This window comes from Neopsephotus bourkii, unplaced genomic scaffold, assembly GCF_033783945.1.
Source record: "Neopsephotus bourkii isolate Nb327-2 ecotype Australia unplaced genomic scaffold, CSIRO-AGI_Nbou_v1 NB_275, whole genome shotgun sequence".
NCBI classification, from domain to species: Eukaryota; Metazoa; Chordata; class Aves; order Psittaciformes; family Psittacidae; genus Neopsephotus; species Neopsephotus bourkii.
The window spans coordinates 1576520-1604430 of record NW_026900784.1 but is presented as its reverse complement, the minus strand read 5'-3'; the positions used below and the strand labels follow the sequence as shown (position 1 = coordinate 1604430).

At 41.0% G+C, this 27911-nt stretch overlaps 1 protein-coding gene across 4 annotated transcripts; it reads left to right on the top strand.

Moving 5' to 3' along the window:
* The first annotated feature begins 187 nt into the window (after positions 1 to 187).
* Positions 188 to 27567, top strand: LOC133208721 (Y+L amino acid transporter 2-like). 4 transcript variants are annotated; one of them, XM_061346804.1, is made up of 10 exons: positions 188 to 953; positions 9479 to 9996; positions 11002 to 11127; positions 16113 to 16257; positions 17086 to 17209; positions 17952 to 18055; positions 18354 to 18450; positions 19477 to 19626; positions 21442 to 21625; positions 23430 to 23532. In XM_061346804.1, exons 2-10 carry the CDS (start codon positions 9495 to 9497, stop codon positions 23513 to 23515), a joined length of 1518 nt encoding a protein of 505 aa, XP_061202788.1. In that variant the 5' UTR covers positions 188 to 953; positions 9479 to 9494; the 3' UTR covers positions 23516 to 23532. The 4 variants fall into 4 exon arrangements, with proteins under 4 accessions (XP_061202788.1, XP_061202790.1, XP_061202786.1 ...); XM_061346806.1 differs by lacking the exons at positions 188 to 953; positions 23430 to 23532 and adding exons at positions 1009 to 1183; positions 26874 to 27567; XM_061346802.1 differs by lacking the exon at positions 188 to 953 and adding an exon at positions 1014 to 1183.
* The last annotated feature ends 344 nt before the right edge of the window (positions 27568 to 27911 follow it).

Below are 27911 nucleotides of genomic sequence, written 5' to 3'. Positions count from 1 at the left end.
TCCAGCATGCAGCCTTTACAGAATTAAAGGGCTGAGGCTGGTTCTGTAGAACGATATATGAAAAATATAAAGGTGAACTAAAGCTCCAAGAGGAGGCAAATGTCTGAGGACAGTCAGCACAGCACAGCACACCATCAAAAAGCTAGTTTCATGACCCAAATTGGAAACAGCACAAATTCAAGTTTGAATTTCAGAGTGAAGGTAGTTACACTTCCTTGAAAATATGCATTCTAGTTTTTAGAATATAGTTTCTTAACACTGCCCTGACCAAAGAAAAAGATTTTAAAATGACAGAGGTCCTGATTAAGGAACATTGTTCTCAGCCTGTCTGTTCTTCCAGCAGAGACCAGCATCCCTGCAAAACAATTCTGTTGCCAAAATGTTCTTGATATATTATAGAGTACGTAACCACAGTCTTGCAGGCAGCTGGAGTTGTGCAATCTTTTCAGGCAGACTTAAAGAGCTCTCAGGAATAAATAACCATCCTTCACAGATAAAACTAAAGCAACTTGGAAGCTATTTATTCAAAATACTTGTCATACCTGTTATTGAATAGTGTTTTAAAAAAGGGCAGCCATTTCTGTGTAAACATTAACTGTAGACCTGTCTCATTCTATGAAGGAAAGCGTGTTTTTACAAGATGTTACTTTAAAAGGAAGAAATAGGAGGAGCACTGACTTTCAGTAGAAAGACTTGGGCTGTTTCTATTATTCATTTGGGTCACTGAGGGTTACAGTATGGAACGTGCGATATGATGCAGCTTTCCTGCTTGTTTTCAAGTTGGATTACTGAGACTAACTGGAGGGATATTTGTTCTTGAATTCAATTATTTCACTTTCCTACATGGTTTAGTAGCCCATTCTGATGAAGTCCTGTTATCTAGTGCCTCTACTCAGTCCCGTGACTTAAAACTTGACTTGCTGGATCAGCTTCTTCCAGATGCTCTTTGACACGTAAGTACGAATTTTTGCCTTTCTATTTAGCCTTGTCATTCATGGAAAAGGAAAATCACAGGTTAGTGCTCTTGAATTCATTAACTTTTTGCTCTGCCGAGAAAGCTTTATTTTCTGGATGTTTACTTGTTTTGGAAACAGTGTGCTGTATACCATACTGGCTTTCCAAAAGTACTTCATAGTAAGGGCAACACATTGTTTTAGAAGACAAAGCTGATTACGCTGGGTATGTAATTTCTTTCTTTGCTTATTTGTTGTCATAAATATTATTTTAAAGTTTATTTATTTAAAATAAGATCTTAACACCAGATTAGCCTGGTTTGTATATTATTTTGCCATAAATTAGAAAAGCCACAGATACATAATTCTCCAGTTCAGAAAAATAACTGAGTTGATAAATATTTAACAATAAGTAGATTAAATTTCAAAGAAATTGTATATTTTAAAGTAAACAAAATATTGGGTTGTTTGAAATTAAATAATACCTATGATTTTCAGTTAACTACCACTCTTTACTAGTCTCCCCAAGTGAAAATCCTTGTTTTGTCCAATTCACCATGAGGATAGATGTATTCTTTGTGTACAGTATTAGTAAGAAGTCTCATTGTGACTTTTTAAACTAACGAGGAATTAGACTGCATTTGTTTCACATTAACATCTAGGAAAATGCTCTAGGTTTCACTGATGCACAGATGAAAGATACTTTTTTCCAAAAAAAATTCCTTTTGTCTTATTTCTGTCACAACTTTCTAAGGAAAAGAGAGCAGCAGATATTTAAGCTGATGCTTCTGACTGCTAATGACCTCAGTCGAGGCTGTTTGGAGAAACCACATTCCAGGAGTGTCTGGGATCTTCTTTCTTGAAAGCTCTCATTGATTTTAGTATTCATGCTACTGCAATAAAAGCAGCAACTAAAGGCAAGGCTGAACTGAAAGTGAGAGAAGAGGCTATTCAAGTTAGTGTTAATCCATCCACCCACCCACCCTGGTGAAACAAATGTGTGCTTATTTAGAGCAGCAGCTAGAGAGTCACTGTTCGATCACAGTAGCCTTCCTGCTAAGGGAAGCAAGCATATCACCCACCCTCTGGTAAGCTGATACCTTCTCTTTAAAATACTTTTCTTATATTTGGACTGCAGTAGCTTTTCTCTCAAATACCTCTGTTTCTCCTAAGGGAAATCCATCCTCTGAGCACAGTAATGAATTTGGAGCATGTGAAGCATTAATTCACTGAAAATTATTATAAACATAAAATTCAGAAACCAAAAGAAAATATACTTGTTTCCTATTGAGTGGGATATGTTTTCTTCAGGGGAGATCAAAGTGGATTTTTTGTTGGTTTCATTATTGTTATTGCTAACGGTGTTTTATTTTATGCTTTTCCTTCATAATGTATAACTTGATTTGTTTGCTTTATCTCCCTTCTCACTGGAAAATGTTCAGCAGTATAATCTGCCGCTTTAGGACCTGTTGATGCTCATGCTCAGCATGTTTTGAAGACTACACATCATTACACATTTTTGATTAATATAAATGTCCATGGTTGGAGGAGTTTTTATTTTAAGTTAATCTGTTACATGTGGGAGAGAATTACCCACACTGTACATGGAGAAAAGAAGAGATTGCTCATGACTTTAAAAATTGCTTTCTAATATAAACATAATTAAAATATGCTAGATTTTGTTTTTAAATGTCATCCTTATTGTCATTAATTTTCTGACTGAAACAAGAAACTATTGGGGCTTTACAGAATCACAGAATCACATACTGGTTTGTGTTGGAAAGGACCTTAAGATGATCAAGTTCCAACCCCCCTGCTGTGGGCAGGGACACCTTACACTAAACCATGTCACCCAAGGTTCTGTCCAGCCTGGCCTTGAACACTGCCAGGCATGGAGCATTTGAAGCTTCATCTTTTCTGGGGGCCAGGGCTTAGCCTTTCTGCTGCATCAAACAAACAGAGTGCTCTCAGCATCTGATCTCCCTGCATATCCCCATTGCCTACCTGCAATCATGGCCTCCAGTTAATCACTTTTATTGCCTGGTTTGATTTGCTGTGTTCATTGATGGCATAGCAGACTTTCATTATTAAACATTATGTGGTGGTAGACAATAATCACGTAAAGAAAAAGCCATGAAATTATCTGAAATAATATTAAGGAATATGCTTGATGTCCAGCATGTTCCAGCATCTTTGATAGCAGATGACTTTTGAATGCCCTCAGTTTAGAAGGGAATCTGCTGAATGGAGCAATATGTGGTATCTAAGAGAGATCCTCTGATTTATTTATCAGTTTTCTTGAATTAAAAGCTGAGAATGTCACGCTTCCAAAACTCCTGGCCAAGCCTTGTAGAAACATTTAGCAAAGGTTAATTAACTCCTAAAGGAGGCAATCACTCATGAAGCTGTAAGTCCCTAAAGGATGGAAAGTGAGCAATCCTGCCCTAACAAACCAGTCCTACACCAATTTGTGGAAGAACTGGTTTTAATTTCAGCTCTGGTTTTCAACTACTATCAAGATGTCCCTTCTTCCTTCACTTTTATGTGTGATTTCTGGCAGTGGCTTGACTAAAAAATTAGCTATTGAGAATTACCTGTGTGTGGAGCAATTATTTTCTTTAACTTCTCAGGTGTCGGTCTACAAGTTCCTTTCTGATGCTCTTTGTGCATACAGGTAGGAGGTAAACGTAAGACTGCAAAGGATTTAGGGTCATTATGGCTGTTTGTGCTCTCAAGTCATTCTGTTTTCTCTCTAAGACACTTTCCTGCATTAGTTAATGTGGCCCAGGTTCCGTAGAATCAAAACAGCAAAATGAGGGAACCATAGTGGCAGAGATTAGGCATATCCTCAAATTGTTTTCATCACTGCCTGGATTGTAACAGCAGTAAATTTCTTACACATGGCACAAAAAAAATCTTCTCCTTTTGCTATTATACAGGAAGATCTGTAGAGGAGACTGTTTAAGCATAGAATCATAGAATGGTTTGGGTTGGAAGGGACTTTTAAAGATCATCTTGTTCCAGCGGCCCTGCCATGGGCAGGGACACGTTCCACTACACCAGGTTGCTCAAAACCCCATCCAAATTGGCCTTGAACACTGCCAGGGGTGGGGCAGCCACAGCTTCTCTGGGCAACCTGTGCCAGTGCCTCACTACCCCCACAGTAAAGAATTCCTTCCTAATATCCATTCTAAATCTCACCTCTTCCAGTTTAAAGCCATTCCCCCTTGTCACTACATGCCCTTGTAAAAAGCCTCTCTCCAGCACTCTTTATGTAGGCCCCCTTTAGGTGCTGGAAGCTCCTATAAAGTTTCCCTGGAGCCTTTTCTCCAGGCTGAACATGTCCAAATCTCTCAGCCTGCCTTCATAGGAGAGGTACTCCAGTCCTCTTGCAGGAAAACTTTGCTGAGAACTAGCATGATTCGTGCCTCAGTCAAAATTTATTTATTTAAGGAAGACATAGTCCTGAATGAGGAAATTAATAAAAGCTTCAACATTGTGACTCCACTGAACAAAATCAGTGCATTGTCAAAGCTAAGGGGAATATTGCTATTGGCTTGGTGGAAGGAGTGGGAAGGGGGCAGCAAAGGGACAGGCAGAAGCTGTTTGAAAGATTTTGTTCTCAGATTGCTACCTTCTTGCCTATTTTCAGCAGACGTAAATTTGGCTAACATAACTACAGTGAAGTTACACATCTTGGTTCTGAAAACTGAATCTCTTATCCTTTGATTCTTAGGCTGTACCTATTGATGGACTTAATTCAGAGTTTGGTCAAAAGTTTTGCTAATGTGACATCTCTCAAAGTATAGAAGTTTTAACTGTTTTTTCTTCTTTTTCTTTTTAAATGGTCTCATCCAGAGTCACTTATTTGTGAAAAATATTTCCTATAAGAGATCTGAAATAGAGAATTAAAAAATATGCAAAACATGGTGTTAAGAAAATAATTTGAACTTTACCTTTGTACTTTCATGAAAACTACAGATTGTGAAAATTATACTAGTCGTAAGTAGCATTGCCACTTTAAATGCTCAAATTCCCTTTAGCTACCAGGTTATCCATACTAGACATCAAAGTTCAGGTTGGATATCATGCATGCAAGTTACCTCTACAAATTACAACCTGTCAACTGCATTATGTATTTATGTATCCTGCTTTACAGGAACATATATTTATCTCATTTGTCATTGAGACTTCATCTGAGGAAAAATGGTAGCCATTGGTTTTGATCACTACTGGCATAGCTTCGCGTTCACATTCCCTCTGGAACTGCTGCATTTTAAATTCTCACTCCCTTTGAGCAGTACCCACCTAAATATTTGTGCCTCCTGGCTCAGAGACAAAGCTCTGAATACCCACATTAAAAATAAAATAAAAAAATTAAATATCCCAGATGAGGCACAAAAAGCATGAGGTAATTTTAAACTAGCCCAGCTGCCCAAGGAGTATTAATACAGAGTTCTGCTCAAGTTTCCAGCATGCTGTGTCCTGATAGGATCTCTGAACACCTACAATCACTAGAGGGTGTTTCTGCCAACATTTCACATAGCCATGAAAAGCAGAAACAGAGCCAGGAGGCTCTAGAAGTAGTAGCTCCTATAATTCCTCCCTCCCAGACCAAGGTGACATGTTTTTTCTTAAAGGGACAAAGTGAGACATAAAAGGAGCCACCTGTGTGTGGCATCCATCAGCAAAACACAGGGGACTAGGTAATCACGCTTGAACACCTCTGGCAAATTAATATTTAACTTTGCTACCATGTTCCCACAGTGCTCCTGTGGTTAGAGAAAGTGCCATTGGAATGAGAAAAGCGTTTAATCTTTAAAGATGGTTTGACATCTTTTAATCTTTAATTCTCATCACACTTCCTTAGTTATTTGATCAACTAGGAAACTGAGTTGCCCCCAGAAAAGCTGGAAAAGAGCACATGTAATTATAAATTGTTCAGGATTGCTGAACCAGATATATATGCTTTATAGAGGAAAGCAAACCTTTCAGAAAGTTTGGGGAGGGCAGGTTGTTCATTTTAAACTCACCATTGATGCATGTTTTAACAACATAAATTTGTGACCAGATGTTTTTGGCCAGTGTTGCATGGAGGAGCTTTGATCTACTCAGAGAACTTGGCTTTAATTCGTAGGATTTTGAGGAAGGCTTTTGGAAGTATGTGGAGTGTACGTGGAGTTAGAGAAGGAAAGGAGAAATAAATTTCTTTTGAGACAGGCACCAGAAAAATTCGTTGTTTTAACTAAGCACCGTTATGAGTCAGCAGGACCCAAGAACCGAGACAGTCACTGCAGTCGCAGCAGTCATATTTCCCTTCCCCATTCCTAAGGACCTCAGCCCCACAGCGGTGTGATTTATTCACATGGCTGATTTATCCATGCAGCTAGGCAGTTACATTGTTTTTCCCAGCTCCCAGCATAACTGGATCCTGCCATGGGAGCACCAGAGTGGGAAGCTTTTACAGTTGTGTTTGCAGGACTCTTACGCAAAAGTGTTCCAAGGACAGAGTGTTCAAAACTCAATCCCTATGCATGCTAGTGGCTCCTACCCAGAGGTCAAGTGAGATTAATAATCAACATGCATCATTTACTGCAGCAGCAAGCTCGTCTCTAGGAACAGCTAAAGCGCTTTTCTTTATAGAGTCACAAAATTACAGCCCTAAAGGTCAGGGGGGCCCAAGACTGTTGGTTGATATTCAAGGATCAGCTGCTACAAACTCAGGAGTGTTGTGTCCCAAGTAGAAGGAAGTGCAGCAGGAGGGCCAGGAGACCTCCTTCGATGGATAAGGAGTTACTGAGGAAACTCAGAGGAAAAAAAGAGGCTTATATAAGGTGGAAGCAAGGACAGGAGGCCTGAGAAGAATACAGGGAGGGTGTCTGGGAAGCTAGGGACCAGGTTAGGAAAGCCAAGGCCCAGTTAGAATTAAACTTGGCTAGGGATGTGAAAGATAACAGGAAGGGATTCTATAGGTACACTGCAAATAAAAGACAGACTAAGGACAACGTGGGCCCTCTCCAGAAGCCATCAGGAGAACTGGCTACCCTGGGTTTGGAGAAGGCTGAGGTTCTTCGTGAATTATTTACCGCAGTCTTCACTGGCAAATGCTCTGATCACACCACCCAAGTCTTGGAAGGCAGAAACAGAGACTGTGAGAATGAAGACCTTGGGCCCACTGTAGGAGAGGATCTGGTTCGAGACCATCTTAAAAATCTGAACGTGCACAAGTCCATGGGTCCTGATGAAATCCATCCGCGGGTCCTGAAGGAGCTGGCGAATGAAGTTGCTAAGCCGCTGGCCATCGTATTTGAAAAATCATGGCAGTCAGGTGAAGTTCCTGATGACAGGAAAAAGGGAAATATAACCCCCATTTTCAAGAAGGGGACAATGGATGACCCAGGGAATTGCAGACCAGTCAGTCTCACCTCTGTGCCTGGCAAAATCTTGGAGCAGATTCTCCTGGAAGGCATGCTAAGGCACATGAAAAACAACAAGGTGCTTGGTGGCAGCCAGCATGGCTTCACTAAGGGGAAATCCTGCCTGATCAATTTGGTAGCCTTTTATGATAGGGCTATGGAACTGATGGACAGTGGTAGAGCAGTTGATGTCATCTACCTGGACTTGTGCAAGGTGCTTGACACTGTCCCACATGACATCCTTGCCTTTAAATTGGAGAGACAGCAATTTGACGAATGCACCACTCGGTGGATAAATAACTGGCTGGATGGCCGCACTCAAAGAGTTGTGGTCAACGGCTCAGTGTCCAGCTGGAGACCAGTAATGAGTGGTGTCCCTCAGGGATTGGTGTTGGGACTGGTCTTGTTCAACATCTTTGTGACATGGACAGTGGGATTGAGTGTGCCCTCAGCAAGTTTGACAATGACACCAAGCTGTGTGGCTCGGTTGATACGCTGGAGGGAAGGAATGCCATTCAGAGGGACCTTGACATGCTTGTGAGGTGGGCAGATGCCAACCTCATGCACTTTAACCATGACAAGTGCAAGGTCCTACACCTGGGTTGGAGCAATCCCAGGCACAGCTACAGGCTGGGCAGAGAAGAGATTCAGAGCGGAGAAGGACTTGGGGGTGCTGGTCAATGAGAAAATGAACAGGAGCCAGCAGTGTGCGCTTGCAGCCCAGAAAGCCAACCGTATCCTGGGCTGCATCAAAAGGAGTGTGACCAGCAGGTCGAAGGAGGTGATCCTGCCCCTTTATTCTGCTCTTGTGAGTCCTCACTTGCAGTATTGCGTGCAGTTCTGGTGTCCTCAACATAAAAAGGACATGGATCTGTTGGAACAAGTTCAGAGGAGGGCCATGAGGATGATCGGGGACTGGAGCACCTCCCATATGAAGATAGGCTGAGAAAGTTGGGGCTGTTCAGCCTGGAGAAGAGAAGGCTGCGTGGAGATCTCATAGCAGCCTTCCAGTATCTGAAGGGGTCCTATAGGGATGCTGGGGAGGGACTATTCATTAGGGGCTGTAGTGATAGGACAAGGGGTAATGGGTTAAAACATAAACAGGGGAAGTTTTGATTGGATATAACTAATTCTATGTTTCTATTATTCTATGGTTTGGGTTGGAAAGGACCTTATGATCATCTAGTTCCAACCCTCTGCCATGGGCAGGGACACCTCACACTAGACCAGGTTGACCAAGGCTGTGTCCAAACTGGCCTTGAAGACTGCCAGGGATGGAATATTCTCCACTTCTTCAGGCAGCCTGTTCCAGTGCCTCCCCACCCTCACAGCAACAACCTTTTTCCTTAAATTTAACCTGAACTTCCCTTGTTTAAGTTTAAACCCATTGCCCCTTGTCCTATCACTACAGTCCTTGATGAAGAGTCCCTCTCTGGCATCCCTGTAGGCTCCCTTCAGATACTGGAAGGCAGTGTATCATCCAACCCACACAGCTTGACATCAGGAATTTCACTTGACTGCCATGATTTTCAAATATGATGGACAGTGATTTAGGAACTTCCCCTACCCGCCCCTCAGGACCCACAAATGGATTTCATCATTTTATCCTCATATTAACACTAACCTCCTGAGGCTAGAGCTCTTTAGTACCTTTATCTCTCTTTTCTCTTGTGTTCCTCAGCAGATAATTTTCCAATCGGTGTTATTTGATGAAACAAATAATAATGAAATAAAGTTCTTCCTGGAATGAGAGGATGCCCATAGGGTGCACTCTAACTATTCTTAGAACATGCTTCCAGGGTTACAGTGTCTCCTTATGCCCCAAGATAAAACTTCAGTAATGTAAGGTAGAATTACAATTCAAGGTAAACAGTGAAAGTGAACTGAGAGTTTGTGAAAGCTTCAGGATCTATAATCAAGGACAATGGCCTCACATTAGCCTTTCGAAAGGTACAGAACAGTGAAAATTAAATAAATTCACTAGTATGTGGTTCCTGAACTGCAAAATAAAAGCAGTCAAAACGATTATTCTTTGTACTGTTTCTGCCTTGCAAGCTAATTACCTTATCCATGAGCATTACAGAAGATGTTCTCTCCTCTTGTTTTCAGGTAATGATAGTTGAAGATGCCAGCCCCTTGGCAAATACGCTGCAATAAGAAATCCAAAACTAAGCATGGAAGAGCTGAAATGGACAGCATGGAAGAGACAAGTGAAAAAATGCAGATGAAAAAAGAAATCACATTGCTAAATGGAGTTTCTTTAATTGTAGGGAACATGATTGGCTCTGGGATATTTGTATCACCCAGAGGTGTTCTAATGTACAGTGCTTCCTATGGACTCTCCCTAGTCATCTGGGTGCTTGGTGGGATATTTTCACTGTTCGGAGCTTTGTGTTATGCTGAATTGGGAACATCCATCATTAAATCTGGAGCCAGTTATGCCTATATTTTGGAAGCATTTGGTGGCTTTGTGGCCTTCATCAGACTCTGGTCTTCCTTGCTAATTATTGAACCAACAACTCAGGCAGTGATAGCAATCACGTTTGCCAACTATATTGTTCAACCAATTTTTCCTCATTGCGAGCCACCATATGAAGCAGGCAGGTTGATTGCAGCTGCTTGTATATGTAAGTAAAGTTATGATTCCTAGAAGTTAAGAGCTATAATTGTAGGTACTCAGAGATACTCAGGGAGATTTTTCTGAATTTCTTTTCCTTCACCTGCTATTATGGAAAATAATTATTGCCCCTCTAAAACAAGTTCCTAAGAACTAATAATCTTTTATTCAGACAGATTGTATTTGGAGCTGTGATTACTAGAGGAGGGAGGTGAATTACAACAATTTGGCTGGGGAAAACTGTGACTGCTGATTAAAGACACATATATCTCTATGGATCATTGGCCTAATTGGCAGCCCACATTTGGTCCATGCTCTCCCTCCTGTATTTCTTGCAAATCACAAAAAATGGAAAAAAAAAATACATTGTAAAACTCATATGGAATTAAAAATACTCTGCCTAATATGAGTGTTGTCTCTAGAGAAATTGTGTAGTTTAATCAGACACTCCACAAAGTTGACTTTATTGTGACTGTATGTTTTAGGTGAACACAGGGATAAGCATTACAAATATGTCCCCTAGTAGATGGACTGCACTCAAAGTATTTTCCTTATAAATATGGATTTGTCAATCTAGGATATGAGTTCCTTTGAGGCTGTGCTTAAAAATGGCTTAAACTGTACAACACAGCAAAAACTTCCAAAAGGGTAAGTAATTTTCCATGGAGGCAGTAGTCCAGGTGGGGTCTCGTGAAAGCAGAGTAGAGGGGCAGAATCACCTCACTTGACCTGCTGCTCACACTCCTTTTGATGCAGCCCAGGATACATTGGCTTTCTAGGCTGTGAGTGCACATTGCTGGCTCATGTCCAGCTTCTCATCAGTCACACTGGCTGTCACAAATCACCTCCCCATCCACCATGTGCCTTAGCATAGCTTCTAGGAGGATCTGTTCCATGATCTTCCCAGGCACAGAGGAGAGTCTGACAGGTTGGTAGCTCTCAGGGTCCTTTACCTTCTTACCTTTTCACAAGTGGGTGCATATGCTCCTCTCATGCATATTCTTTTTCTCTGTAGGTTCCTTAACATTTATTAATTGTGTCAATGTAAAGTGGGGAACCCGTGTACAAGATGTTTTCACTTACGCAAAAGTTATGGCCCTTTTCTTGGTGATATCTGTTGGCCTTTACAAAATTGGTAAAGGTAAGAATCATTTTAATTTACTTACATTCTTAAACTGTATACAAATTTCAAAATCAGTGCAGGAAGATCAGACTTATGTAATCAAATGTTGGGTTTTTTTCTGGAAAGAAAAAAAAAAAAAAAGCCCTGCCTGTCATAGGAAAATTACAGAAATGTTTTGGTTTGTTAAGCAATGGGGTGTTGATTTTTATTCTACCTTTGTGTGGATGGAAGACCACATACCAAGTTCTGCATCACTCAAGTTGAATAGCAAATAGCAGCTGAATTAACATCAGTTTAGTGCTGTGTGTCTCTGACTCGTGTTGATTAAACACAAGTGTTGCTACTTGTCCTATAACAGGAAAACACTGCAGAAGTTGCCAGGCACATCCTTTCCATTGCTCCTCACACCACAGCCCCTGGTGCACCCATGCCAGAGAGGCACTGCAGCAGCCTGCAAGGGGTGAGCACAAGGAAGGGAGGCACATGTCCTTGCCTTCATTGGCAAAGAGATGTGCATGTTTCTAGAATCTAGAGATAAACCTGTGATATGAATCACTGTGGTATTGTAAGACATCACAGGACAGATGAGCCACCTCATCTCAGCCGTAATTGCACTGAGCTGAATACACTGAAACGCTTGAAAATAGTTTATTCCTGTGCTACCTCTGATCTTTGCATATGACACTAGATTTGCTTCTATAGATTTGGGCCTCTGGTACAGGGAAGTCTCTTCCAACTCCAGCTCTCTTGTTCAGCTGCTAAGGTTTTTTCATTTTCCTTTCCCATGAAATTGCCAAATAGCCATTCTATTCAATTGAAATAAGGATGGTTCCCCTCTTCACATCAGGAATTGTTGTTTTCTACTGCTGAAACTAGCTTATAAGACTTTAGAAGCATGCTTACTTTTCCATGTTTGCTGTCTTTCTCCTTTCCTTGGCTGCAGTTGCATTAGCTGTTACGCTTTAATGCTTCAACAGCTTTTAAAACAGCTTTTTTGTTTAGCCATTATCTGTGCATGTTGGTTGTCACCAGTTTGTTCAAGTCTAAAGAAACCCAAACAAATGAACTGTCCTAAAGGCATGAAGACGCACAGTTCCATGAAGGAGTATCACAGTATCACAGTAGGTTAGAGATTGGAAGGGACCTCAAAAGATCATCTAGTCCAATCCCCCTGCCGGAGCAGGAACACCTAGATAAGGTTACACAGGAACGTGTCCAGGCGGGTCTTGAATGTCTCCAAAGAAGGAGATTCCACAACCTCCCTGGGCAGCCTGTTCCAGTGTTCCGTCACCCTCACTGAGAAGAAGTTTCTTCTCAGGTTTAAGTGGAACCTCTTGTGCTCCAATTTGTACCCATTACCCCTTGTCCTTTCATTGTTTGCCACTGAGAAGAGCCTGGCTCCATCCTCGTGACACTCCCCCTTTATATATTTATATACACTAATAAGGTCACCCCTTAATCTCCTCTTCTCCAAACTATAGAGACCCAGCTCCCTCAGTCTTTCCTCATAAGGGAGATGCTCCACTCCCTTAATCATCTTAGTTGCCCTGCGCTGGACTCTCTCCAGCAGGTCCCTGTCCTTCTTAAACTGAGGGGCCCAGAACTGGACACAATATTCCAGATGAGGTCTCACCAGGGCAGAGTAGAGGGGAAGGAGGACCTCTCTCGACCTACTAACCACCCCCCTTCTAATACAACCCAGGATGCCATTGGCCTTCTTGGCCACAAGGGCACAGTGTCGGCTCATGGTCACCCTGTCGTCCACCAGGACCCCCAGGTCCCTCTCCCCTACACTGCTCTCTAACAGGTCGTTCCCCAGCCTATACTGGAACCTGGGGTTGTTCCTGCCCAGATGCAGGACTCTACACTTTCCCTTGTTATATTTCATCAAGTTATTCCCCGCCCAGCTCTCCAGCCTGTCCAGGTCCCTCTGGATGGCAGCACAGCCTTCTGGCGTGTCGGCCACCCCTCCCAGCTTAGTGTCATCAGCAAACTTGCTGATAGTACACTCAATTCCCTCATCTAAATCGTTGATGAAGATATTAAATAATACTGGTCCCAGTACCGACCCTTGAGGCACTCCACTAGATACAGGCCTCCAACTAGACTCCGCCCCATAGACTACAACTCTCTGGCTTCTCTCCTTCAGCCAGTTCACAGTCCACCTCACTACCCGATCATCCAGACCACACTTCCTCAATTTAGCCGCAAGGATGCTGTGGGAGACTGTGTCAAACGCTTTGCTGAAGTCGAGGTAGACCACATCCACTGCTCTGCCATCATCCATCCACTGTGTTATTTCCTCATAAAAGGCTACGAGATTGGTCAAGCACGACTTCCCCTTGGTGAAGCCATGTTGACTGCCCCTCATAACCCTCTTATCCTTGATATGCCTTAAGATGGCACCAAGGATAAGGTGTTCCATCACTTTCCCAGGAACGGAGGTGAGGCTAACCGGTCTATAGTTACCCGGGTCCTCCTTCTTGCCCTTTTTGAAGACAGGAGTGACATTTGCTTTCCTCCAGTCCTCAGGCACCTCTCCCGTTTCCCAAGACTTGGTAAAGATGATGGAGAGCGGTCTAGCAATGACCTCAGCCAGTTCCCTCAGCACCCGCGGGTGCATCCCATCTGGACCCATGGATTTATGGATATCCAGATTGCTCAACTGGTCTTTAACCCATTCCTCATCAACTAAGGCAGACCGCTCCGTTGACCTATCTTCATCCGGGGTCTCAGCGGTACAGGGCTCTTCAGGACTGCCTCCAGCAGAGTAGACAGAGACAAAGAAGTCATTCAGTAACTCTGCCATCTCTGTATCTTCTGTCACCAGGGCACCCGTCCCGTTCATCAGCGGGCCTACATTGCCTCTGGTGTTAGTTTTACCTGCCATGTATTTGAAAAAGCTCTTTCTGCTGTCCTTGACCCCTCTCGCCAGCTTTAATTCCAAGGAGGCCTTAGCCATCCTAGCAGCTTTCCTACATCCTCTAGCAGCAGCCTTATATTCTTCCCAAGTGGCCAGCCCTTCTTTCCATGACCTGTAAACTCTCCTCTTCCACTTGAGCATACCGAGCAATTCCCTATTTAACCACGCAGGTCTCCTGACCCTCTTCCTCGACTTCCTACGTGTCGGGATGCTCCGATCTTGAGCTCGGAAAAAGCAGTCCTTGAACGTCAACCAACTATCTTGGGCCCCTTTCCCTTCAAGCAGCCTAGCCCACTGGATTTCCCCTAGCAATCGCTTGAAGAGGCCAAAGTTTGCCCTGCTAAAGTCCAGGGTTGCGATTCTACTTGCTATTCTACTGACCCTACCACACAAGATCCTGAATTCTACCATCTCGTGGTCGCTGCAACCAAGGCAGCCCTCAACCTTCACTCCTTCAACCAGACCCTCCTTGTTAGTGAGGATGAGATCCAGCAGCGCACCTCTCCTGGTTGGCTCATCCACCATTTGCATGAGGAAGTTATCATCCATACACTGGAGGAACCTCCTGGACCGTGGCTGAGTAGTTGCCCTCATGAAGCTGCTGCAGTTTTACAAAAGTGTGAGCCCATGATGTCCTGTCTCCAGAGTCATAAATTTACCTATGCTTCCAAATTGTGTCCCTCAAAACCTCCAGCCTGCTTGCTGGCATGCAGCTGCCAGGATGCAGCTTGGCCAAGGGGCCATTCCCTCTACTCCTGCATCCATACAGCCCAGACTAGTTCCTTCGCATTGCTTCATGGGATGAGGGAGGGTAAGGGCAGAGAGAAAACATTAGTCTGAGGAACACAAAATGCTGAGGGTTTTTACTGGTAGTCAAGGTCTCATCTCTGCTTTCTTTAAGCAGAACAGAGCACTTAAATACAGAAAGGCCTGGAAAGAGGAATGATGTAGACTTCTGGAGGAAGCTGTGATCAGGTCAATGCACTCTGAGACTCAGCAGCTTTTTTAAAGAAAAGAACAGTTATGACATTTTAGCCATGACATATTGTTCTGCTGTGCTCAGTTGCGCCTCTTGTTTGAAAACACTGAATACTTACAATGTATCTGATGTTGAATATGAACTGTCTTTGGTGAAAAAAACAAAACAAAACAGTTTTCTTGGTCCTTTTGGATTTTATTTTTTTTCCTTCCAATCATTTTCTCCTGCAAAGTGTGTACATCTCATAGTTTCACCTTCCTCGATTTGAACAGTCTCCTTGTAGTTGCTGCTTTTCAAAGACTGAGTTGCTTTCATGGTATTTATAACCTCCCTAGTTTAACCACAAAGTGAAGTTGTTTCATTTTACAACAAAGACCTTACTTCCTTCCTTAATATAGGTTTAAGCATGTTTCTGTGTTTCTTAATATTTAACTCACTTTCAGTTACATTAGATAGCTGATTTTCCTTCTTGCAAACTCAGTAAAGCCTTTCCGCCCCTTTCCAGAATCATAGTGAAGGCTCACACAGATTCATTAACATTTTGTCTATTTTGCAGCAGGTTTTCATCTCAACCAATTGAGCTAAATTAGAGGAGAATTTTGAAAGGAAAGCAAGTCTCCTCCTTTTACTTTTATAAGCTCCTTTGTGGGACAGAGCATGCCACTGAGAACTATGCCTCCAGGATATGAGCACAGATATGAGGAAGAAATATGAGACAGATTCAGGAACTGAAACTGGGTTTCCAGGAGTGCCTCTGCCTGGCTGACAGGGCATATAGCATGACTTCAGTGTGGCTCCCTCCTTCTGTAGGCTAGACAGTGATGCCAGGAGATGAGCACGCTGTGAGTTCTGGTAGAATTATCCAAATAATAAAACATGGGAAAATATCTTCTGCTGTCTTCCTGTACAAGAGCAGCTGTCTGACAGTCTGACTGAAAATTTCCTACATGTCAAGTGAAAATACAAGCTGTGCCCTTTTACAAGTAGTAATGAAGCCTGGATGAAGTGGGCTTTTATTTCCTTTTGGTTAGCTGAGACTTACTGTAGCATCCTTCTATGTCATAATCCTTGAAATCTAAGAGGCACTTGTCATTTGCACAGGAGAAACAGAAAACCTGAGAGCCCCATTTGAGGGCTCAGCAACAAACCCAGGGATGATTGCTCTGGCTCTCCACTCTGCCCTCTTCTCCTACTCAGGATGGGACACCCTCAACTATGTCACTGAGGAAATGCAGAATCCTGAGAGGTAAAAGCATGCTTTTCCTTTGTATTGCTGAAGTGTCCTGGTAAGCCAGGTGAGATGGCAGGACCAGCTGCTCTCTGTTTGTTTCTGAGTGGAAATTTCTCAAACTATTTTCTCTGTAAAAACCTTCTCCTCTTGAAAAGAAGAAGTACGAGAACCCTTTCTGATTACTTCCTCACTTACCAGCTATACCACACTAATAAATCACTTGTCTGCATATATGTATTTTTACATGCTATACTTCAGATGGCAATTTTTAAAGAGAACAAATCCCTTTGAAAAGCAGAGAAAATCATGGATCCATACAGCCCCATGAAATTCCCTACTTCTTTTCAGTCAGACAGAACAATTTTTTTCCAGGACTGGTTTTGCCACTAATAGAGTAAGACTCTATCGGTTTTATGCCTGTTTTATCATGTGATCTTCATCATTACTTGTTTATGGGCAAAATGTTTAATTTTGCTAAGTTTGAAAGGTTAAGTAAAAAAGAAAAAGTCCACAAGTAGCACTGGAAATATCTCTGCCCCTCAAGTGTGCACTTAAATCTCATTGCTTAAGTGCACTGTTAAATTGCTTCATATGCAATTTAAAGGTATAAATGTACTTTTCTTTCTCTGAAGCTTGTGACAGACCCACAGCAGCCAACTATGTTGCTTACGGAATTGTTCCACACATGGCTGCACGTTATTTTGTAACCCCATGATTACAAACTGATGTAGTACAAAACGTTACGGAGGTATCCATTCACAAATGTTTGAATTTGGGAACAATTCTACTTAAATATTCTTTATTTAAAGAATAAGAAATAATTACACCACTTTCCTTTTGCAGGAATCTACCTCTTTCTATTGCAATTTCAATGCCTATTGTGACTGTTATTTATTTGTTGACTAACATAGCATACTATGTAGTGTTGGACATGTCGGCTCTCCTCACGAGTGATGCAGTGGCTGTGGTAAGTTGTATAAAATAATTAAGAAAGTTACTGTATGGATGACACTGCATAAAAACCTCAGGTAGCACACTTCTTGGCAAAACTATTGAAATATTTCTATGCTGATGATTATTGCTTTGTTTTAAACTTCATTTTCATGTAAGAGTACCGGTATATTGGCAGGTGCATGTAAAGATAAATCTGCTCTTGTAAAAAGCCTCTTGTATACTCTGCAAATTCTGCTCCTAACAGTACTTCATTGTAGAAGACGCTTCGCTAAGGCCAGAGAGGGAAAGAGCTATGCAAAGTCTGGGTGGTTTTGCTATCATTCTAATGTATAGTGTGTGATGTTTCATGCTGCAAGATCACAGCAATATTTTCAACACAAAAAGGTGCAATGAAATGCTTTTTAAAACTTTACCAATATTTTATACAAGAGTACAATTATAACTCATGGATTACTACAGCCATTATTTGTCAGAATAGGTTAAAGCAAATACATTTTCTTCTATTACATCATTGACTTGATCTGGGCTTAGAAATGTTGGGGGGGTTTAAATCCTTTTTTAATATATCTGCCATTTCTATTTTGATACTGATCAGGTTTTCCAAATTCTAATTTCCCAAGCCATTATTGGGTGTCATAAGAAAGGATGGACTATGACACAGTATTTGGTGGGGTGTGTTTTCATGAGAGTATTTTAGGATTACCCATATGCTTAATATGAGAGGCCTCACTATTATTTCCTTTTTCTGTTTACAGACGTTTGGTGGTGAAACCCTTAGTTATGCTAAGTGGATAATTCCTATAGCAGTGGCCATGTCTTGCTATAGTGGCTTAAACTCATCAATAATTGCAGCATCTAGGTATGAAATACAAGATTTATTTTAGCTAATTGAAAAGGAATCATTTATTATTAATCTGCATTCTTTACTACACAGTAAAGTGTAAAAGTAACAGTTAATTTTTTCCATGTCAGGCAGTTCATTTATGATGGAAGGATTGTTACAATCTGACACGGCTTCTCATGGTCAGCACCAACTGATAAACTAAAGCCACTTGAGAAGAGAACAGCATTTACAATAGATTAATAAAAGAATGAATGCTGCCTTTGTCAGAAAGCAACACTGTCTGGTTAAGCTTTCTTTTTTTTTTTTTTTTTAGGCTATTTTATGTTGGAGCCAGAGAAGGACACCTCCCTGACAGTCTGAGCTTGATTCATGTAAAGTGCTTCACACCAGTCCCTGCTCTTCTCTTCAATGTAAGTGACAGCCCAGACCTGTGCCTGGCTGGGGCAACCAGACATTCGGACACAGGGAGTATAACACCTCCTCTCTTCCTGGGCTTCTCCTGCACTGGAGACACCTTCCTCAAATGCCCACAATATCTAAAGCTCACTGAGGGGGGTAGCGGTGGTGGTATTTTATCTGGCAGGGTTTTTCCAGCGGAAAGTGAATGGCTTGATGTACGTTCATATGCTCTCTGAACAAGATTAGTGAGGAGGAAGTACAATAGAAAACAGAGAATGGCTAAATATATAACAGTAAGCACATGAGTTGTATAAGCCTTTATGTGAGTTTTCAGTGCCTCTGGAGAAGAATACAACAGGAATAGCTCAGATCCTGCCATAGGCTGGTTTTCTAGAACTCTTGTTACAACAGGAGTGACAATGTACTTAAAATTAAATTCCTGTTGTCAGATACCTGTAGCCATATTGACATTTTTCCTGCTGTCACTATACAATAAATTACACCAAACTGAGGAATAATAAGGTATAGAATTACTGCAAATTATTTTAATAAATTGTTCATATATCTAGCAGATTAAAATAAGGGGGATGATGTGTGCAAACAGAGAAGGTAGAATCATTCCAAAGCATTTCACTGCTGTTTATTTGAACATATATATTATTTGGTGTCTTTTGTTGCCCTCTGTTACATATGGCTAATGAATACATTACCATACCAGTCCTATTTGACGCCACATAATTTACTAAAAGTTGCAATCTCATAGTCTGGGGCTCCTCACCCAGCCCTCTTAGGAGGGTTTTCTGTTGGTGCTGAAACATAACAAACCTGACATCTCTTCAGCCAAATGTGGTGGTGTCACTGCTGTGTTTAAGGAAGAGATACCAGCATGTTTCACACAGAATATTTGCAGATTTCTGAGTTTTAAGTACAAGGACTTGATGTCCTATGTCCAGAAAAATATGTTGGAAACAGCCCTTTAATAACTTTACTACCTCTTTATTTTCACATTAAAAAGTCTTTGTTTTTATTATCTCTAGGGCTTAATGACTTTGATTTATCTCTTTGTGGAAGACGTTTTCCTCCTCATTAATTACTACTGCTTCAACTACTGGCTTTTTGTGGGTCTGTCTATTGCAGGACTAATATATTTGAGATACACTCAGCCACATCGACCCCGGCCTATCAAAGTAAGTAAACAAGAGAGGAAACAAGCCCTAAAAGCCAGTTAATGCATGTGTTTATGTGATCTATAATATCACAACCATAACATTGCCAGTTCAGTTACAGACTATTTATCAGCCATAGAAATCCTTTCAACATAGAAGATAAGGAATGAAGGAGCAAACACCATTTGAGTTTCCAGAAGAACATCTGTTCTGGTACTTTTGCTGTGAGGTTGAAATGATATTTGCCATTTCCTTTTCCTTTTGTTCAACCTTACAGCTATCTTTATGTCAAAATAAATAAGGCCTGGGGTTCTTAGCCCATCTGAATCAACCCCCTTTTTTATTGCTCAGTAGAGGAGCTCAGTAGAGCTATTGATGCAGGCTCTAGAGAGGTTAACACTCTGATCAAAATTACATGACTTAACAAATTTATCAAAATCCAAAGCCCATAAATGCCCAAATTTCTGCTCATGCAAAAGTTCAAAAGCTTGAATAATCAAATATATTTTGATTGTTCCCTACCCCTGCGTAGTGGTCATAGACAGTAAAATGCAAGATTTATGACTAACTGTAGAAGAGCACCTGGCAAAGAAACAAAGTGTGCCTAAAACTTGTTTCTAGTTTTAATACAGTGATTGTCCAAGAAGCAGGGAGGGAAATGCACAGCTTTCCCCAGGCACACAAAATCACATGCTGGCTTCCATTTCACTGCACTCTGTTGGCTCCATGACCTGCATTTTGACGCAGCAGTGATGCAGCAAAATTTATGAGAAATCCAAATTAATAGGCAATCTAAATATTTCTTCCTTGTCACTCTCACTTCCAAACCTTGGGAATCATTATTACCAACACATTTCTTTTCCATTTAAGTGTAGCATCCTGATTATAAAACCCACATGGTTCACAGACATAAAATTTCCTAAGCACCTACTGCTACAAGATTCCACTCTTCCAGAGCAGACCAAATTTTCCTGAAGTATGTTCATATTTCACTTCCCAACTCTCCCCCCATGTATGGTTAAGACAGAGGTTAAATCTTGCTTTACTGGCAGTTTTGCTACTGACTCTACTAAGGCAAGGATTACAGTCAGATTATAGACAATGACTGTTTAATTCCTATCAGCATTTGCCAGTTTAGTCAATGTCCCAACTCCACATACACCTTTTGTTTTTCTGAAGCATAGCAGTTGGTTTTCATTGACTTACATTTTTAACCTTTATAAGGAAAAAGAGTTATTTATACCATTAAACACCCAAGAGTCTCAGCTAGTGTTCACATGTCAACTCCTGGACTCTTGAGAAGGCTCATTACTACAGGCAATGAAAAGTATTTTAGTGCAAACCAAATCCATAGAGGTTATTGCAACTTTCCTTACTTGTGGTATGATATTTGTTAAGTGCCCAGGAGAAATGGTTGTAAATCAGTCCATTAGTTCTGTAGCATCAACATGCCAATACTGATAAAATAAAAACCAACAAAATTTACAATTAAAAATTTGCAATTGAAGTTAGAGGGAAAACTACCCATTACTGCTCAGTTATAAAGCACTGCTTTCAAAGATCACTCTCTTACGAACTGGAAAGAAATTCAGCTTGTACAGGCCTGAAAGCAACAAAATGGTCAGATACCCACATGTGTACCAAGTAAAAGGCTCTCAGCACCATACACATAAGCTAGCAAATTGTACTGACTGTAGGCAATAAAAGTTTCAGTACATAATATAGTCAATAGCTATATTTTTATTATTGACATGTCTAATCTACAAAACCTGATATTTTTACTGCATCTTTTAATGAATGTTGGATTTTTTTATTTTTTTTTTTTTGTCTCCACAGCTTAGCCTCTTCTTCCCTATAGTATACTGTTTATGTTCCCTTTTCCTGGTCATAGTTCCTCTCTACAGCGACACAATCAGTTCCCTTATTGGCATTGGTATTGCCCTCTCAGGCGTTCCTGCATATTATTTAGGAGTCTATCTGCCAGTTGAAAAACGACCTAAATGTCTACAGTGGCTCTCTGGTAAGCAACATAGAATCATAGCATGGTTTGGGTTGGGAGGGACCTTAAAGATCATTTAGTTCCAACCCCTCTGTGTCTAAGGACACCCTCCACTAGACCAGGTTCCTCAAAGCCCCGTCCAACCTGGCCTTGAACACTGCCAGGGATGGGGCATCCACAGCTTCTCTGGGCAGCCTGTGCCAGTGCCACACCACCCTCACTGAGAACAATTTCTTCATAATATCTAAATCTAAGTACATTCTCTTTGAGTTTAAAGCCACTTCCCCTTTTCTTATCCCTACATGCCCTTGCAAAAAGTACCTCTGCAGATTTCCTATAGCCCCCCTCTAGGTACTGGAAGCTGCTATAAGGTTTCCCTGGAGCCTTCTCTTCTCCAGACTGAACAAGCCCAGCTCTCTCAGCCTCTCTTCACAGGAGAGATGCTCCAGCCCTCTCATCATCTTCATCACCCTCCTCTGCACTCACTCAAGCAGGTACACATCCCTCTTGTGCTGAGGACACCAGAACTGTACACAGTACTCCAGGGGGTGTCTCAGGAGCAGAGTAGAGGGGCAGGATCGCCTCCTTTGACCTACTGGTCACGGTCCTTTTGATGCAACCCAGGACATGGTTGGCTTTCTGGGCTGCAAGTATACTTAATGGGTCAGGTTCAGTTTCTCGTCAGTGAACACCTTCAAGTCCTTCTCCTCAAGGCTGCCCTCAATCCAGTCTTCTCCTGGGCTGTATTTGTGCTTGGGATTGCCCCAACCCAGGTGCAGGACTTTGCAGTTTGCTTAGTTGAGCTTCATGGGATTTGCACAGGCCCACTTCTCAAACCTCTCCATGTACCTCTGGATGTCATCCCCACCCTCCAGTGCGTTCACTGCACCACAGTGCCTAGTGTCATCAGCAGATTTGCTGAGGGCGCACTCAATCCCACTGTTCATGTCTCTAAGAAAGACATTGAGCAGGATCAGTCCCAACACTGACCCCTGAGGGACACCACTTGTTACCTGTCTCCAGTTGAACACTGGGCCTTTAACCACAACTCTTTGATGCAACTATCCAGCCAAGTCCTTGTCCACTCAGTGGATAACATCTTCTTGTCCTACTTAGTGTGCTGAGACTTTGAATGCTTGCTCAAAAGTAAGAAATAACAGTTTTTCCTAGAATCCTTTTTCTTTATGAAGATTTGCTACACTTTTGTATGTGGCATGTCTGAGACTGTTTGCTTCGTCACATGGTCCTGAGAACAAAAGCATCCACACCTGTTCAAAACCATCCAATATGTGGATGCAATATGGTCATCTAATATTTGTGGTGTTGAGCCATTTCAACATGTTGGCTCGAGAAAAGTAGAAAGGTAGGATTGTGAGTACTAAATGCATGCAGGTTGATACCCTGGAAGGCAGAAATACCAGAACACCACCACTTCACTTCCTGTCCAAGGAATGGAATATCTGCATCAGTGGAGTATGTGTATTTTCGTAAATTATGAAATAATGAATTGTTGGCCTGAAGGGTAGTTTCCACTCCTCAAATTCAGGCAGTCTCGAGAAATAAAACTTTAAGATTTTTATGCAGTTCAAACTCAGCTATCAATCCAACAGTTTAATGGAGATGTTGATGAAAGTCTGATTAAACACAACTTTCTGTTTAATTATTGAGCTTCTTTTGCCTTTAGCTATTTATAACGTGCTTTATCCAATTGATTAAGGTATTTTCAGATTTTCCTAATATCTGTGTAGTGCTTTCAAATCCTCAAAATCCACGTATTTGTCTAAGATATATTATAACTTTGTCTCACACATTTTTGCTATTACAGCTACAACAACAAAGTATGTTCAGATGCTCTGCTACTGTGCTCTGTCGGACATAGACATGGAACCTACAACAGCTAAGAATAAATAGACCTGCCTTGACATTGAGAGTTGTGCCTTGACATTTCCTATCTGGAGTAATTTTTATCTTCTGAAGGTCTCCCCATGTGTTCAGTTATACTAAAGCACTAACCACTGTACTATGCATCAGTTTGATGCCCATTAATTTGTGCTTGTTTTAGAAACCACTCTGTTTTACAGGATGTTTTTAAAAAAACTGTTAATAGTGACGTACCATGTAATACTTTGAAACTATACAGCACTGTATGAACCAACATTTATCAGCAGATAAGTGCTAGATAGTACATTAATCACAAAATCGTAAGAAAAAGTATTAGGTCTCGTCATGATCCTAACAAACAAATAGACAAATTTAACAAAACACAGACTATATGTTTTCAAGATTCAAAACCTGAGTTAGGAAGTAGAAGCCACAGTATACTTATAAAGATATCATTAAATCCTGGAAAATGGAAAAATGTCATAATTCAAACCGGTAGACATGCTTTAAGTCAACATATTATTAGTTGATTTTTTCCAGAGTGAAACTTACTGCGGGAATTCGCAAAGCGAAATTAAAAACTGTCGATGTTTACAAAATCCCTTGAGCCCCTGCCCAGCCCTTTCAGGCCTCACCAGCTCCTGCTGGCAAAGTAACCTGCAGGTCTTCTACTGAGCATGCAAAGAGCCTCCAGCACTGGCTGCCAGGTCTTTCTGTCACCTGAGTGCCTGTTGCACACCACCCAGCACAGGCATGTGCACTGGACAAGTGCACGCAGCAGTGGGTGCTGTGGAAGAAAAAGGCAGTTAAAAACTAGGATCGATCTCTTGAACATTGGGTTTTTCAGTGTAGCACACAAGAATGTGCAATGAGTCCTAATTCTTAGTGCCCTGAAATGGAAGAGACAATAACTGTCATTTAAAAAAAGCCATTAGCCCTGCAACCTGGGCCATAAAAAAACAGCTGCTCCAGCTCTAGTATGGTTTGCTGATGTGTAGTAGTGTTTGTTATCCTTGTTGGTAAGGTGTACTTCCTTTCTGCAATTATATTTGAGTATAGCATACATTGTTTCTAATTTTAATTTCAACATTCCCATTCAGTTAACACCAATTAATGTAATTTAATCTTGTACAAGTCCCTGTAGCTTCTAGCATTATTGTCTTTTATTGATGTCTGCCCAGAAAAGGAGCAATGGAATAGGTAATCGTTGCTACTTAAACCTCCCTTCATTTGTTCCCTATTTTGCGAAGTAATTTGCAGGATTGTAATTTCATGCATCTCCAATGCAGTGGTTGCTGACTGGGCTCCTGTGAAACCTTATATTTGCATTTCAATGTCATCTGCTGTAGCAGTTTCCTTTCAGTGGGGTTTTTGTTTGATACAAAATATGAACAATAAAAATGCACTAAATTAAGCTAAACACGAAGATATCAGAGAAGCATGCTTTGCTTTTTGAAAGCCACCACTTTTGAGCTCTAAAATCACTTCAGTATCATAATCACAAGACAAAGAGGAAAGAAGACCTAGGGTGTAGTTTAGTTTGCCCAGATAAGAACATTCGTATGTACTCCACACACACACCACATGCCTTTTACAGTACAGCACCATTTTGATCCTGCTCTACGACTGTACAGAAATACTGCCTTTTTGCCCCATCTCTCACAAAGCACTGGTTAACAACAGAGCCACAGTCCCAGACTGTATCAGGGCACAAAGAGTACAAACCCTGCAAGTCAGTACGAAAATATACATGACAGTCTTTGCTTCCACAGAGTTCAAAGTCATGCTTGGTGCTGAGCTGTGTGTCACACCAAGACAGCATAGTATCATCCTCTGAAGTTCTTCCTTGCAGGACCAAAGTTCCTAAGTGATTAGTATAATAAGGGCTACAGACAAAGACCATTTCCATAGAGAATTCTGAGCTAAGCAACTTCTTTCTTTTTCTTTTTTTTTTTTTTTTTTTTGCCAAAATCTGTTTTTGCAGGAATCTGTTAACTCTCTGGGCATGATGCACAACTCATTCATTTTCTGTCTTTTTGGACAGGAGGAAAGTAGTGGTCAGATGCAAGGCTATAAGTGTAAATAACTTTATTGAAATTCTTTATGGAATGAGAAATGTTAATGTGTTTGTTGATTTTTCACTCCTTACAAATATACCTGTAAGTTGTCAAATATCTAAAGCAAGTCATAGCTGCTGAAGTGTTTAAATAAATAAACATTTGATTCTACAAATGCTGTAGTTGTGTGGTTTTAAAGCATAAAAATAGTACTGTGAATGCAATTAGCCCTGTCTTACCTCTCGCAAGTTGGTTTGCCAGGAGAGGAATGAGAATATAACTAACTCTTATATTTATTCTCTATAACACAACAAAATAAGCATTTGTGAAAGAAAAGTTTCTAGTTATTCCAGGTGGGACTCTTTCTCACTGCAGTTATGAGCAATTCTTTACCCAAACACTTTCTGCTTGGCTAAACACATTTATCACATTTTTTATGGATGCTCAACCATGCAGTCAAACAATAAACAGTTTTACTTTTCAGAGTGTTTTTGGCATCCATGCTAAGTATCTTGTCATTACATAACAAAACATTAGGGGAGGCTGTTAGAGGATGCCTAGTTTGTCAGCTGGCATCTCCGTGGTGGGAGTGGGGTATGGATAACTATGGAAGCCTTTGGAAGACAGAGACTGTGGAGGTGCAGGCTGCACTGCAATGTGTAATGGGAGCCTGATAGGAGGCAAGGACAAGAGACCATGGAGAACAGCCCACATGCAGAGCTGGGGGAGGGTCTTTCAGGACCAAGAGCTGGGACAGTATAGTACTTGGGCTTAGCACTAGCTCTTCTTTAGGAATCAAGAAAATACAGGAGTCTTGATTTTTATGAAGAATCACAGTTTTTTGAATTAAAAAAAAACCCAAAAAACTGGTATCAGATTTCCATTTCTGTGTCAGTAAAGGAAAACAGAAATTGGCACTGAAAGAGGAAAGACTAGCAGCCACAGAAAATTTGAATCTGTCTGGGCTTTGTATGAGCCAGAAGAACCATAAGAGCTGTTTGTGCTCCCTGGCTACAGAGGTGAGGAAGTGCCTTCACACATTTGGTAGGAGGAGGATACTGAAATGTTGAAACAGCCCAAGAGATGTACCTGACACTGCGCCAGGTCACAGCTCTGCTGTAGGACAAAGTGCCTTTGCCACACTTGTGACTTGAAACTGAATATACTTCCTAAATACTTTCTCTTGAAATTTACCTTCATTGTTTAACAGGAACTTTAGAAGTATTATTGCACCATCTTTGAATCTGTAGTACTAGATCTGTCAAGTCCATGTTCTTTCAGCTGATAAGCTACCACATTTTGTAAACCTTTCCTTTTTTCTTTTTCTGTAGGATTTATTTTTGACTCATGAGGAGTGGCAGCGAAGCAACTATGTGAAGTGCTACAAGTTTACAATGGCTCAAAAGCTCTAAAGTCATTTATTTATTTATGTATTGCAAAAGGCAAATGAGGAAAATATAAAATTCAAACCTAAAGAATATGCCACACAGTAAAGGTGGAAAACCTTCTTTGTACATCAGGAGCATGGGTTATAAGCACAAGGAATTAGAAATACTTCTTTGGGAACACACATTTAATGTAATTGATGTCACTGAAAAACATGAAAGATGAGTGGGCTGCTGAAATGGTTAACTACCTAAAAAGGTCCATATAAGAGGCAAAGGAAGGGAGAGGAATCTGGTTTACATCACAATGGTTTTAAAATAGGAGTCAACAGTAAAGCAAACCTTCGTAACTCAAGCCTCTTCTAACAGAAAGAATAAATGAGAATTAACCAGTTCATGCAATAAAAAACACAGTACAAATTAGTAGGTGTTTAAAGAGCTGATCACCTAAAATGTGCTGCCTGGCAAGTGATGGAACTGAGTACATTTCAGCATACAAATAGAAAAAAGATTAATTCAGCAATATATTTACATAGTGCTCAGAAATGTCCATTTTACAGAGCCAAAACCAACTGTGAGCCACACCTGGTGGAGAGAGAACAAAGAGAGTTTAGACTGGAAATAAACTTCCTTGGGGCTGTGTAAGGGAGCTTTTTCTGATTTTTCTACATGCGGAAATCATAAAAAAAGAAAGGAACATGCACTGCTTTAAAACTGTAATAAATCCTTCCTCTTTAGAGAGGAAGTGCAAAGAGTCAGTGAAATAGAAGAAAGGCAAATTTAATGGTAATGACCAGAATTTCAAGGACAAACTGCTGAACACGACATCTGACCCCTTTAGATGTGCTTCTACAATACCACAAAAAAACTTCAGAACCTGCTGGCAACGGCATAGTTTGTGCCCAGGTGAAAATATGCTCATTATGGTGATATTACCTTATTTCTGATTAGCCATTGCTTTTTCCCAAACCACGCCATCACATA